This window comes from Diadema antillarum, unplaced genomic scaffold (assembly GCF_040938485.1).
Source record: "Diadema antillarum isolate AM-2024a unplaced genomic scaffold, OU_Dant_1.0 scf00000103, whole genome shotgun sequence".
NCBI classification, from domain to species: Eukaryota; Metazoa; Echinodermata; class Echinoidea; order Diadematoida; family Diadematidae; genus Diadema; species Diadema antillarum.
Window position 1 is genome coordinate 5,660,620 of NW_027270992.1, and position 15,660 is coordinate 5,676,279.

The 15,660-nt window shown below is 39.0% G+C and overlaps 1 protein-coding gene across 1 annotated transcript; it reads right to left on the bottom strand.

The window, feature by feature from the left end:
- Positions 1–324: 324 nt before the first annotated feature.
- LOC139718958 (cilia- and flagella-associated protein 100-like) lies at positions 325–15,346 on the bottom strand. Its single transcript, XM_071630404.1, has 15 exons — positions 15,271–15,346; positions 13,912–13,995; positions 13,422–13,522; positions 12,442–12,628; positions 11,280–11,511; positions 8,947–9,027; positions 7,174–7,343; positions 6,350–6,440; positions 5,409–5,487; positions 3,969–4,120; positions 3,482–3,580; positions 2,710–2,746; positions 2,072–2,151; positions 704–920; positions 325–438 (listed from the first exon to the last, which is right to left on the bottom strand). The coding sequence occupies exons 1-15, from the start codon at positions 15,344–15,346 to the stop codon at positions 325–327; spliced, it is 1,800 nt and encodes a 599-aa protein (XP_071486505.1).
- Between the last annotated feature and the right edge of the window lie 314 nt (positions 15,347–15,660).

The following is a 15,660-nucleotide window of genomic DNA, read 5'->3' on the forward strand; positions in this document are numbered from 1 at the left end:
CTTTTCATTCATCATTTATTTATCTACATTTTCACTGTGGTTTCGGCTGCCATGAGATAGAACCAATTCAGAGTTTCTCCTTTGTCCAAATATTCATGTTATAAAAACATTTCTGAAAGTGGGGGGGGGGGGCAGCTGAACATCGGAGGTATGCAACATTTGGAATTCCTTTGTGAAATGGGCAAGGTGACCAAATATTTTCTGTGTTACTCAAATGAGACAAAAATTAGATTAAGTCCTATCACTCTGAGGCCTGATCAGGCCAGACAGAAATATAAAAGTCTGAAAGGGTCCATCATCCTGGGTGCAAGACTCTTTCTCATCCTACGTGAAGAAGTACGCCATCTCTTCTTCCTCCTTGTTGGCCTTCTCCTTTGAACGATCCACTTTGCGCTTGGTCTGTGGGGGCTCTGAGCGGTACACCAACTTGCGGCCAGTCTGCAGGGGGAAAAAAAAAATAAGAACAAACTTTGTAAAAGTGACTTCTTTGATGAAATCCAGTGCATTACCAAGAAAACAAAACGAATAATAAATGAGACACATAATGTATGATGACATCATTTGCTCCAAGTAAAGTACAGACATATATCACAGTTTTCTTTGTAGCTGTAAATTAGGTGCAAACCATATATGACACAGGGCAGAGAAGGGCTGCATAGAAGATGAACAGGTAAAGAACAACCAAAAATATATCAACACCAACCTTCTTCTTTGGGTCTGCCTGGGCTCTCTCCAGCGCCCTCCTGACCCGCTCCTCCTGATGGATCCTCTGGGCCTCCAGCTTCTCCTCTCTCAGCCGCAGCCTGCGCTCCTTCTCCTTGGCCTTCTCCGCCGCCTCCACCTTCTCCGGGGGCATCGTCTCGATGCTCTCAAACAGCTCCTCCAGCTTGTTCTCAATGTTGGTCAGCATCTGCAGGGTGCTGTGGTGATTGCACAGGCAAAACACATCATCTTCAGACCCTCCTCATTCAGATAATGTTCAATTCAATTCAATTTATTGATTTCATAAAAGCAATACAGCTAATATTTCATGTTCACTGTGAAATTTAAATCAAATGTCGAGTTAAACCATTAAAAAGCAGGTGGCTTGAAGATTGTGATTTTCTTTTACACAGATACATAAAATACAAATTGGCATGAAAATACAATGTAGATAAATGATACCTAATAGCACTGGATACTAAACTAAGGACAAAAGATACACACAAAAACAGACATAAATACAACAAACATATATATAATACAAACAGAACATCATGAGTGTATGCTCTAAAACTTTGATAAAAACATAATCACTCATAACATTAAAAAAAAAGATATCGTTTCGATTTTAACTTCCAAAGATTTAGACTCAAACACATTTGAGATTAGATTCAAAATTCCATATTTTTGTACCTTTATGTTGCACTATTATGCAAGGAATTGTAAATTTGTACAAGGTGCTGTGACTAAATGAATTAAGGGACACAATAATGTTAAATAAACAGTCACAGAGGGCACAGATGTATACCAGAATCAATGTACAGGGTGCCGAGTCTGACATGCCAGCACACATGATCACTACACACCAAGAATAACATTTGTAGGGTGTAATAAAGCTCATGAGCTTGAATTGGGCACCATGCTAAGGTAAATGAAATTGCACAGGTTTGAACAACATTTGCTGGGAACATCAATGTCATGAACATCTACAGGAAATGATTATCTAAATGTTTAATAAACAGCAGCCTGGGCCCCGTTTTATCAAAAGATATAATCGATCATAAATTCCCTTAACACACAGGCTGCCATAGACTTATGATAGAAATCAACTATATAATCAATTATAACTCTTTATAAAACAGGGCCCAGCAGTGATAGAAACGCATAAACAGAGAGATACTGCTATCAACCATCAAATTAAAGAAAACTACCACTCCCATTACATTGACACTGACACTAGAGACATTTAAAGAAATAAATAAACAAATCAACTAAACTATACTAGCATTTCAGAGCAAACAAACAATCAGAATGAAGAAAGGAAAGCTCAATCTCAAGGGTTCTAATACTGAGATGTGTTGACATTTACCTGATATTTGCCTCATTGTCGCCTATGCAGTTTCGGTACACATCTTCCACTTTATTGTTTAATGTATCCAACATAGCTTCCTGTGGAGATTAAAAATATAAGATATTGTTCACCTGGGATATTCAAAGTCAAATGTAAAAAGAATTAGAATACAAATGAGGAAAAACAGCTACATGTTGAAATAGGTCAACTAAGAACTTCCTTAAGACTCCTACAAAGAGTGCAACTAATATAGCTTGCGCATTACATTTAGTTATTGACTTGTTGAATGTAACTATATTCTTTGCTGTCCACGCAAATTTTTGTTCTTGAAAAGAACATTATATACATTTAAAAAAAAAAAACCAGATACACAATGTACTGTTTTTAGTGCTTTGTATCTGTAGTGTCTTAAGTGTGCAACTTTTTTTCTACGTTTTTGCACACAGGCATGTCCAAATCGCCCAAATATTTCAATGATATTGAATTCACTTTCCTGTTCAGTAGATACGTATGCATCTATACATCAGAATAGTGCATTATATGAATTCATCATGGCATAAATTTTGCACAATATTATGCAACATGAAATTGCCATTGAAAAGACACAGAGAAGACGTGAAAATTATTTTTTTAAATGCAAACTAAATTCTGCTCACCTGGTCCTCAGCCTTGAATTCCCCAAATGAAAACATTCTGTGTGAGAGAAAGAGATAGAGAGAGACAATATTTGAAGTTTAATAGTCATTCATTCTTTCTTTTATTTTTTTGTGCACAACAAAATTTGGCAGGGTAGCAATTCATGTTTCGTGTATAAGAGCAACACCATCAAAGTTCAAGCAATGTTTGGTCTACATGTATCATAAAGTTCTACAAAGTCTTGCACAGTAATTAAATATTCTGATATTGATGTATAGACAATTACGCATATCCACAGTTTTTATGAGTATATTCTTTTACAAGGGGTGAAAAACAAAAACAAAGCCACAAATGCTGATAACAAGATATCTCAGGGTGTATCAACTATGAAGAAAATCTCTTCTCCATATGCAGTAGAACAGCACTGTGGAATTCTGCTTTACCCAGATGCATCAATTAGTCAGTCTTTAGAAAACACTACGGTATGTAAAAAAAAAAAATACAACTGGATTTACACATTGATAATTCTCAATATGATTAAACTGTCTGAATGTTATTTCAGGGTCTAAAAATATTACATCTTACCTATATTTTGCCGAAAACTCCATTCAAATTGGTTAAGTGGTCACAGAGAAATGTGATTGTTGTAAAGCATGTCATGGGTCTATTTCTTCTGGGTTTAGCCCTTGAATGTTCTTGGAACTGCACATTAATTAGTTGATATTAAATAGTTGATATTGATGCATGTGTGTAATTCATGCTCTGTCTAAAGATGCATCAATGTGTACTCACTTTGATTTATGTTCAAGGTCCCTTGCCTTGTCCTCCTCCCGATCGATAGCGTGCTTCAACATGTCGATCTGCTGCTTCAGGATCTCCGTTTCTCGGTTCCTGTCAAGAAGGAATTTCAGAATGCATTGTTATATTCCCTGAAGTGGTTAGACAAGTAAATATTTCTAGCTACTAAATATTTCACAGTACAGTGTCGGGTGATCGCCCCAACACTTAACAGGCATGCTAACCTGGACACATTGAACTGCACATTACTTGAATATGAGACCATTCTGAAGCAAATAATTTTCACACAACAATAGATATATAATGTACTCTTAAATGAATCCCACAAGGATTGGAACAATCATCCCCCAGCATTTCCACTGATTCCCACTGATCAGTTACTAGCCATCCCCTTTAAGGCTCCTTGCAAAATTCGTGAACGTTTCATGCACGTGAAATTTTCTGTAGATGAATGGATGGATTGACAACCAGATTCACTCACATCCTGGTCTCGGTGGCATTGATGGTCTGCTTGATCTCCTCCAGGCTCTCCTCCGTCTCCTGGCTGTTCTGGATCAGGGACAAGTTCTGCTCCTCCAGGTCAGCAAAGATGTCCAGCAGCTGCTGGGGGTCTGAGAAGTACAGCTCCGGCTCCTGTTGGTTGGTTGGATGGATGGATGGATGGATGGATGGATGGATGGATGAGTGGATGGGTGGATGGGTGGATGGGTGGATGGATGGATGAATGGATGGATGGATGGATGGATGGATGGGTGGATGGATGGATGGATGGATGAATGGATGGATGGATGGATGGATGGATGGATGGATGAATGGATAGATGGACGGATGGATGATGGATGGATGGATGGATGGATGGATGAATGGATGGATGAATGATGGATGGATGGATAGATGAATGAATGAATGGATGGATGGATGGATAGATGGATGGATGGATGGATGGATGGATGGATAGATGGATGGATGAATGGATGGATGAATGATGGATGGATGGATGGATGGATGGATAGATGAATGAATGAATGGATGGATGGATGGATAGATGGATGGATGGATGGATGGATGGATGGATGGATAGATGAATGAATGAATGGATGGATGGATGGATAGATGGATGGATGGATGGATGGATAGATGAATGAATGATGGATGGATGGATGGATGATGGATGGATGGATGGATGGATAGATGAATGAATGGATGGATGGATGGATGGATGGATGGATGGATGGATGGATGAATGAATGAATAAGTGAATGAATGAATGAATGAATGAATATGTGTTATTTTTATAGCTCGTAACAAATTCCTTTCACCTTAAAATTGTTCATTATTTCAATTTAGTTTAACTTCAGCATGTAAACTTGGTGGCAAGGGGCTATACACAAAAATCTTCACGTTTGTTAATGCTTTTATCATTATTCTATTACCATCATCATTATTATCATTGTATGTAGTAGTAGTAGTAGTATTATCAGGCTTTTATAATCATCATAACATTTGTTGCTTGCTTCATTTCTGAAGTCCTTATGAAGTGTCATGAAGAAGTGAAGTAACATTGTGGTAGCATCATCCAATGCCTCATCTTCAAATGTCTAACCTCGTCGGTACTACAGATGCGTTATCTTGGTACACTGGGTATGCTTCTGTATACTGTATACGCCGGATATTTCATGAGGTTTTCATTTTCGCAAATTTTATGAGTAAGGTGCTTCAATTTTTGCGAATTTGGAAACACACAAAAATATTAACTCTGATCCCAACATGAATGTGACGAGCACACACATATTTCTCCATTTAGTACTGTGCTCCACAATCATGAATTTAACCACTCTGGAAATTGTCGGGAAGTCCCGATTCACAAAAAATTAGACTCACTAAATATATGGCATATAGAGTATGCCCTGTACATACGTACCTCATCACTCTCATAGTCTGAATCGTCCTCTGCCTGTTTGACCTCATCTTCACTCTTGGTGGGACTCTGAACAGTGGCTCTGAAAGAAAAAAAAGGGGGGGGGATAAAGTATCAATTTAATTACATTGAAAATGTGTGGATTCCAACCTTGGGATTAATCGTGCATAGGGAAAAAAAATGTTATGATAGAACAGACAAACGCAGGCCTTGCACTAAGTTACAGCTGTACACAAACAAATAAAAAGTGCAGTTTTAGGTATACAAGATCGCATTACAAACTCATATACATGATGCCTAATAGATTATTGTTACTTTGTGTTTACCAAATACTACATTTCTGTGTATTAATACAAACACACAAACAAAGTCTTTGAAGGTAATATTAATGGGCAGTACTACTTTCATACATAACATATATTACTCATTCCAAATCTGTCTTAGTTAAGTAAAGTTTAAGCAAACTCTATTTTATCAAGTTACTTAGCAGCTTAGACAGCTTAACAGTAATCTAAGAAAAAGAAACTATTACCAAAGTAGCCACAAAACTAAACAAAGAAGAAAAGCTGACGACTCAATCAGCAAATACAGCAATACAAACATCCTTTAAAAATATGTCTACCTATGGGGCAGTGCACAGCTAGTACCAAGGCATGAAGCAGAGATGAAAGGACCTGTTCCTCTTATCTTACGTCATTTTTCATAAAGTTGATATCCACTTGCTGGATAGAAAACACAAGTTTATATCAGGAAGTCATTGCCACATAATGACCCCTTTCTACTGTAAATGTTTTGCTGCACATCTCCAATAGTAATGCAGCAAATCAATCAAAATGCTTTGCTCAACATGGCCTGATACACCAGATCTAACAAGCACACATACATACACACACACACACGCAGCCCAAGGTCAGGGTCCAGGTACAGCTTTCGGTAGATCTCACCTCTTATTCGCAGACCCACGGCTGGAGAGCCTACCCCCTTGTCTGGTTGCACTTGCCTTGGAATTCCTCCCATCTGTGCTGGCCGAGGACACTTCAGCAACGAGGGCACAGGGAGAAAAAGGGAATTTAGTTGGCTTCTGTTCCCCCTCCCCCCCCCCCCCCCACAAAGTGCATACAAAACATCCTACAGGTAAACATCGACCCTTGGATAAATCTGATGCTAAACTCTTCTTCTTTATCTCCTCTGCTGAACACTATGACCTGTTTCCTTACAGACGGTTTAAATCTTATCAATCATCTGTAAACTTGAATAATAGATTGCCATAAACCCCATGGAAGAAATTAAAGTACCATAGAAAATATCAACACAAATTAAGTCAGGCTTACACAAAATACTTCAAAGCTAAAATATGGGTAAAAACCATGATTTACAACTGAATAAGGAATAAGGACAGTTTTTTTTTTTTCTATACCAGATCTGTTTCACATTTTTACCTTTTCAGGAGATACATTGGTAAAAAAAAAAACAACAACAACAAAGTTTGGTTACTGCAGTACAGAGACAGAAAATATATTAGCATTGTCAGAACGTTGATATTTCAAATTCATCTGTTCAAGTCACAAGGAAGGAGAAAAATGCAGTGTTTCAACCAGAATTTTCACTTAGGGATCAATGTCATGATTTCTACAGCAGAAGACAACAAACATCTAAGAGTCCTCTCTTTTTGTCTTGCTTTTCCATTTGAAAGTCTTTCATTAATGTTATGTCTCTTGATTCACAAAAATAGTCTTCACCACTGTAGATACTTTAAAGGACTGGCTACCTTTCTTCTTGCTTGCCGAAGCCAGCTTGTCTCGGTCCTTGCCCTTCAGTTTGCGCTTTTCGAGTCTCTCCTTCCTCTTCTCATCCTTCCATTCGTGGGGTGTGAGTGAGTCCAGGAACTTCTTGTAGAGCTGGTAGTCCTTCAGCAGCACCTCATTCTTGGATATTTCACTACACAGTAAAGAAATGAGACATTTTTTTACTGTTTTCTGTGCCTTGGATGTTGCTGACAGAAAATTTTGGGCAGCATGGTGATCCTTTATATGAGCGTGCAGAAGAAAGGAAATACATCGATCATTCTGTGAAAGCAGATCTGTTTTGGTGACGTGGTGACACTGTAAGTGTCACTAGCTGAGAGCAAGAAGGTAGTAGATCACATAGGTAAATATGTACTGATAACAGTCTCCAGGATTCCGAAAAATCCTATAGCTGTAATAGGGCACTTGATACAACCACACCCCATTGAACCAAATGTACCGGGAAGCCTGCGGTGTACTGACAATTTATAAAGGAAGAACTTATCTATGCATATCTTTGTCCATGTCAAACAATATAGATAACTACATGATGATATCAACTGAGATTTCTCTTTCCTTTCATCTGATCGTATATATTTACTTGCATGCCGTCAAACCCCCGTTTGAGGCGAGACCCCATCGCCAAACGAAGCTGATGGGGTGCTATACCCCCCTAACGATTTGTCGCTTGAGAGTTGGGAGTTGATGTACTTGCCCACTGCAAAATAACTTTCTACTCAGGCGTGGCAAACCTGGAGGCCAAGCCAGGGTTTAATGACTGCAACAGCTGTCATATTATGTAAGAGCATGATAAGGATATCTGCCTGTGGTAGACCATTCAAAGTGCACTCAATTTTCTCCATTCTTTCTAAAGTTTTAGATTTTATATTCTATTGAGAAATTCTATAGTCATCCGTTTTGAATTTCGAACGAAAAAATTTGACCCATAAATAACGAAAATACAGGAATAAGAAGGAGAGCATTGTAGAAGTTTGTCGACACACACACGCAACATGGAGCTACATAGCCCATGCCAAAACCAAAACGATCTCCTCCTCTCGCGGGTGCCCCTCCCACTGTGGCGGTGACTGATGCTTAGATTAGGCCAGGGTCAAGAAACAGACGTGTTTTATATCTTTGGTTTTTAAGTCCTTGATTGCCAAGATATACACTGGCATTGTCTACAGGGGTGTAGCTTCTTCAAACGAGAGATTTGCCTCATGGTGTGCACTTGATCTGGGGGGCATTTCATGAAGTGTTTTATCCGACAACTTTGTCGGACAAATTGCTCTCAGCCAATCAGATGCAAGGATTTCTGTAGCTTTTAACAGTTTGTCAGACGAAACATCTGACAAAACGCTTCATGAAATGCCCCCCAGATGAGTTCTACCATGCTCACTGTCGATGTATACAGCAACCATTGAAGCAGTAATTGTATGTGTGTGTGTGTGTGTGTGTGTACACGATTTTTGTGTATATCAAAACATGACATGTGTTCAGACTAACGGGCATCCACAACATTACATAAAAGATTATTCTGGCACCATTCTGTGGACATTTGAATTGTTAGCAGCAATACTATTCAAACCTAGAGGCTGATCAACTAAATTCACAGCATAACACAGTTCAAAGAGTGGAAATTACATAATAAAATAGTGACTGATCCTCTGTAAAGAGATAAGTGTGTTTGCTTGCAAGAGCAAACTGGGATGATCCCTGCAAAATAGGAGATCACAGAAATAAAACACACTACTTACCCTCTAATTCTGCCAATCTCTTCGTTGATCTTCCTGATTTCCTGAACTTTCTCCATTTTTGCTTTGGTCTCTGACTCAGCTCTGAAAAATACAATATTTCATCCATGAAATTATCTCAGCCTGTCCTCCTCAAGCACATTAGGATAAGTGGAAAACATGAGTACAAATGCACACACGACTTCTCTTCATGTACACACGACAGATAAATGACAAACATTCTGAAAAATCTTTTATGCCTCTTAGCGAAACATCGCTTGGTTGATTCTTAGGTGAGAGACAAAACATGCATTTTTATTTTGCATTGTTAAAGAGAAATACTGTGGTGCTATTTATCTGTGACTCTAGATATTGACATATTTTGTTTACGTGAACGTTCAAATGATAGAAATCATCGCAATTTGATGATGACATGGGGTAAATTTCCACATCTCATTTTTTTGGTGTCATTGACAGATTCATTGAGCACAATTCTGAATTGAAACTGCATGCTGGATTATTTCTGTTTACTACTGCATATCTTGACTCTAAAAATGTTTAGACTGGCAATCTGTCTACAAAAATATATACCCAAGACATAAGCTGATCTTCCAGTTCATCACATTTACATAATTTCTCAAGCGACATCACAACGTTAAGTTTCTTGCTTTCATCAATGATGCTAACACAATAAAATAAAATGATGGGATATATGTTTTCCTCTTAAGAAAGGAGCCTTCTCGACCTCCTCCTCCACTCGCCCCCCTTCCCTGCTCCTTCTTCTTCTCCCAGAATGAATGAAAAAAAAGAAACAACGAAATTGTGGAGGCAGGTCAACAAACGCAACAGTTTTTGGCTGGGAGGCTCATGGAGCACTCTAAGATATAGACCTGTTCAGTTTGGACACTGATTTTCATATTAATGTCTATTTGAGCCATAACTGAGGAGGGGGCTTAAGTATACATGTCTAAAGATAGCTGATTATTGTACTGACCTAGCAAGGCATCTGACCCATTGCATAACCCAGTGAATCATCTTTTCTTCTCATTTTATAACCACCCCCCCCCCCCCAAGTTATGGCCAACATAAGTTACAGTGTTTAACTAGAAATGTCGCTATGGCGACTGGTATGCCTCCGCCATAATGCATGATTCTCCTAATAGGTCTAGATAGTACATGTGGACAATGTGTGATTACATTTTCACAAAACTGGCAAAATATTGAAATGACAAGTTTGTCAGAAATGTGTTGAATGTTCACCTTCCTTGAACTTGGTTTAATTGGATGAATAGGAGAGCATGTATTGGGGGATTTAAGGACTTTAACTTGACTTTGACCCATTCATACATTTATGCATTGAGTAATTTTCATGGTACCGGTATGGAGAAAAAGTGCAATTTCTGTACTGAATAGTAAATTGTTACCATGTTCATCTGGCCTTAGACCCTAAAATTCATAAGATAATCACTTTCAGGTAGAACATGCATAGATATGCAGTAAGTTTCACGATAAATTGAGCCACTTCCGAGATATGGAGGAAAAAGTTAGTTCGCACTTTCACTTGATCTTTGACCTTTTGACCTTTGAGGCAATAAAAAAAGAAAAAGAAAAAAAAACTCTCCAGAGAATTTCTATTAGGTTACACATGCATACACCAAGTGTAAAAAAAAAAATACTAATCCTGCTGGCATTGCATGAACATGAGGGACAGAGTAAAATTATGAAGTGTTGCACTTGACCTTTGACCCCTGACCTTTGACCCCATGAACCCTACATTCTCTAGATAATCATTGCCAGTCAGTACATGTATATATACTATGTTCCATGAAGATACCTTGAACAATTTTCCAATTTACAGAGAAAAAAAAGAAGTTTTAATACTTTTACTCGACCTTTTGACCTTTGACCTTTGACCTCATGACCCAAACTTTCACCAGAGAATCTAAATTGGGTAATACATGTATACACTAAGTTTCAAGAAAATATCTTCAGGCATTGCATAGATATGGTGGAAATAGTGAAATTTTATGTATTTGACCTTGACCTTTTGACCTTTGACCTTGAGCACGTGCACCCAAAAGTTGATAGGCACAACTTCACCCCCTAATACACATACATGCCAAGTTTCATTAGGATACCTCAACAGCTTTTGATAGTTACCTTGTCCACAAAATTCATTACGGACGGACGGAAAGATGGACGGACGGACGGAAGGACGGACGGACGGACGAACGGAAGGACGGACGGACGGACGGACGGACAACCCGAAAACATAATGCCTCCGGCACCACTTCGTGGCGGAGGCATAAAAACTGATCAGGTCTATACTGGTTGATAAAAGAGAACACTGATCTCACATCTTGATTGCCTCCACTGAGTTCTTGTCGTTCTCCTTGAGGAACTCGTCAAACATGGCCGCATCCTCCTCAAGGTACTGCTCAGCCAGCTCCAGTTTCCTCTCCTCGGCCGACGCAATCTCCTCCAGCTTGCGCATCTCGTCCCGCTTGACGCCCAGCGAGTACTGGACCAGGAACATCTCCCGCTTCTTGGCGATGTAGTCTGGCAGGCTCTCCTTCTCCACATGGCGATCTGGAGGAAGCCCAGAAAAATCCCAAATATGTCACGATTACTCAAGCCAACATTTCATGGGGAAACAAGGGTGTGTTATTTCAACAGAAATCAAACAGACAAGAGTCTCCCACTGTAGCACAGTAGAATATATGTCTATAGCAATTGCTCTATATCATTATTACTAAGCCATCCAATGTGGGGAATCTTGTTCAAAATCTTGCCAAATTCAATGTCACTGGGATCACTGAATTCCTTTTCACCCATCAAGTGCCAGACACTCACATTTCAGTAATTGGTGTTGTGTCTTTTTGCTATAACACTTGCTATTCATTGTCATTGTTTCATGGGGTGAGTTTAAACACCCCTTCCATTTGAATCCCTTGTTGTCTATTAATGATAGTTTGTTCTAGTTGTATGATTAAAAAAACAACAACCTGGTAATTGCTCAAGTTTCTGATTCTGATTCTTAAATTAGCATCACTTGCCCTTTTGAAAATTGTGTTTCTCCGTCAGATGGGATTATTTTAATGCATTTCTGATTTTTCATGTCTGATTGTGAAATATTATCTCAGCCTACAATATATCCCAGATGAAAAAAAAAAACCAGAAGAAGTGAAAAGCATGCCTGACAATGACAAACAAATAACAATCATCAACATACTGTAAAACGAGGAATGTTCGCTTGCATTTTAATTTCGCGAGCCAAGATTCATGAAATTATAATGAATGCGAAAATTCTTGTCTACACTATATACATTGAATGTTAGAGGCAACGCGCGAAAATTTCATGCTGCGAAAAAGGCTGTCGGCTTCAATTCGTGAAAATTTCATGCTGCGAAAATATCGTTTTCCAGTAACCAAGAGATGGATTGTATGGCAGCCCAGCAGTCTCATCTTCAAGGCTAAACAGAAGGACTACTTGTAACCTGACTATGATTTGAATCTTACCTCTGGTGACAGCGATTGTGAAAGCAGGGTCATCTTTGACAGCCAGGGCCTTCTCATCTCCTTCCTCCTCCTCCTCCTCTGCATCAAGTTCTTCGAGGGGCTTGCGCATTGAAGCTCTGAGGGCGTTAACTCGTGATGTGTACGTTGTCTTCTCATGCACCTTCAGACCTCTCTGCTTGATTCTCTCCTGGTATCATGAAACAAAAATGGTGCTAACTTCAGCACAACATATACACACAATGTCATTATAATGTTATGTCACCATACACAATATCATCACAAGCCAATGCATGAATCTACAAACTCCTTCCTTTGACTTTCTGCCATCCTGCGGTCACAACTGCACTCACTTACTTTACTCCACTGGAAAAAAAAAAAAAAAAAATCACATCAGTAACTGCCCTGTTGCTTAAAGATTAAAGATATAGTATAGCATTGGTGGAGATTGGGATTTTAACTTTTTGCGAGATACCAAGAAACCAGTTATGAAATAGTACCAAGCATACCATTCTAAGAAGAATTCAAAGTGTTTACTTGATGAAAATCGGTTTCGGAATGGCTGAGACATCCAAAAACAAAGTAAAACAAAGCGTTTTTCAATAAAAGGTGGGTCCCACCTTTTATTCGGATCACTCTGTTTTGGATATCTCAGCCATTTCAAAACCAATTTTCATTAAATCAACGTTGAATTCCTCGTAGAATTGCATGCTCTTTCATATTTCATGAGATTTTTTCTCATTATCTCCCCAAAAACATGTTAGAAACCTAAAGTTAGGTCTCAACCAAAACTATACGATCCCTTTAAAGTAGCATTCATGAAGGAAAGTGTTCACAATAAAGGTACAGAATCACCAATGAGTATATGTAGAGTTTCTAAGCTTTGCAGGCTTACTGCTTGCAAAGCTAATACAAAGTCAGAGTGAGAAGCAAGTAGTCATCCCATAAAAAACAACTGAATCTGGATAACAGTGATTACTTACAGCCTTCTTCCTCTGCCTTTCCTTGTCCCGCAGCATGAAGATGTCATTGTCAGCTGGCATGGTAAATGGATTGAAGTCTGCAGGCACATTTTCTTCACTCTCTGCAGGCAATAACCACAGTACATAAAAAAACATTAGTTATTCAAAAGCTGTAAGAAACAATCTCAAACACTCACATGAGATATAAACCTTGTAATTAAAACAGCATTGCAGTATGATGAGGGCTGAAAAGCTGCATTTTTAGTAGAAAAACAGTATTTTCACTTTGCCAGCAATAATAGACATGAGTAGTTATTATACAGTTTGGGAAAGGTCATATTTTTCATGAAGCCTGAAGTATTTTTGGTAAAAACAAAAACAAAAACAAAAACAGTACAAATATTGGGGAAAAAAAGTATCAGTTGGCATATTTCTGGGATTAAAGCTTTACTTTTCATGAGAGCATAGTTTTCTCCATGATCAGTTGTATTCCATGGCCAACCTGACTTACCTGTTATTGCAGAATGTTGTGACGCAGATTTGACTGACTGTGGGAAGGTCACTCGCCCCGACTGGCGGGAAACTAAATCTTGGCCTGCATGTGCAACGGAAATAGAAACCAAAATTGAATGATAGCAGGGGGGAGGGGGTACATTTGTGAGGGGGTGTGTGCATTGCAGCATATAAACAAACAAATATATTTACACTCAAGTCAAGTTCAGTGGATCTTCTGCGAATTTTCAAATTGTGAGGAGATATCAAGTTAATTTCAACAAACAAGGTTTGACTGTGGTTCTCTGTGTAAGATCAAGAAAGATTTGATGCTCCACCTATCAATTTTCATTGAAAAGATTTTCCATAGAGACTTCAACCCACCACCTACTGCAGGCCTCAACACCGAGCTAGTTGTGGCCCAGTGGCCCAGGCCCACTAAAGATGTCCAAAATGGTCATCTTTTGGACAGTTTTGGTGGCCCAATTGGGCAATTATGATAAACATTGGATTGCTATTTTTTTCTTTTTGAAGCATAACATGTGAAAAGGTGCAAGGCTCAAGTCTCAGAGGACAACTCTTTCCACTTGTACACATCATCACAAAATCAATGTTTCTTCAGTATCACCACCAATATTAAGGACCCCTGTTGCATATACTTTTCTGAGAAAACTCTTACTCAGGGTAAATTTTTTAACAGATTTTTTTTTTTTCCTGTGCTACAGTCAATAGCGGAATCATACTAATTCTTCCCAGCGTTCTTCTCAAGCAAAACATCTTTATGCAAATTTCACCTGGAGCGCTATCATCTAGAGTGCTACATTGGCTACAACATTAATGCATGTAATGAACTAGAAATAAGCAAGATTCGTTGACATTCATCTGATAGAGAGACTATCAAAGTTAATTACGATATTCACTTCACTTGTCGTAACTCATTACTAATAATAGTCATTTACTCTTCAGGGTCTAATGTTAGACCTAGACCTAACGTTAGAATGTATTTTTTTTTTTCTTCCTTGAAACTTGATAAGATAATCCCTGAGTGGCCTGAAGCAGCTCTTTCCGAACTAAACTGGGATGGGATGTGCTGTGACAGTAGGTGATGGTGAAGTTGTAGAATATTTACAATAAAAATAGTGATGTGCTCGCTAAAAATTCTGTAAGATTTACAGCAGCATGGAACTCACAGGAGGTTTCAGCCCTCTGATGACAGGAAGGGCAGCCTCCTGGAAGGCAGCCTCCTGGAAGGCAGCTACTGTTGGGGCAGTAACTGCCATGTTTTATACTTCCATAATGGCTGTCTTACACGATGCAAATCCCTCTTTAGTAACAAAATGAAAGTTGACTGCTTCTAGGCATTGAATGGCAAACTTACGTGACTTCTTTTCTCCAGATGTAGGAGAACGAGATGGCGGAGATGGAGATCCGGCCGGTGAGCCTGGTGCAGACATGGTTGCTTTCCTGCAAGTGCAGAGAAACAGTGACAGAAGGGAGGGGGATTGAGATAGAGCTAGGGAAAGACTTGACCGAAAGATCGGTCTGTATCTGTCCATCGGGGAATGTTCCGCGGAGACTGCGTCTGGCTTCACGGATCCCCTCCGTATACAGACCGAAGTCAATGATTGCGGCTCCTGTGTGGAGCAGTCGCGCACAGATCAAACGTTACGATAAACCAAATTTCAGACAGCTTTTTTTACATTCAAACAAGTTTGACATGACATGACACATTATGCAGCAATATTTGGGATAAATTTCTCAATTGTGC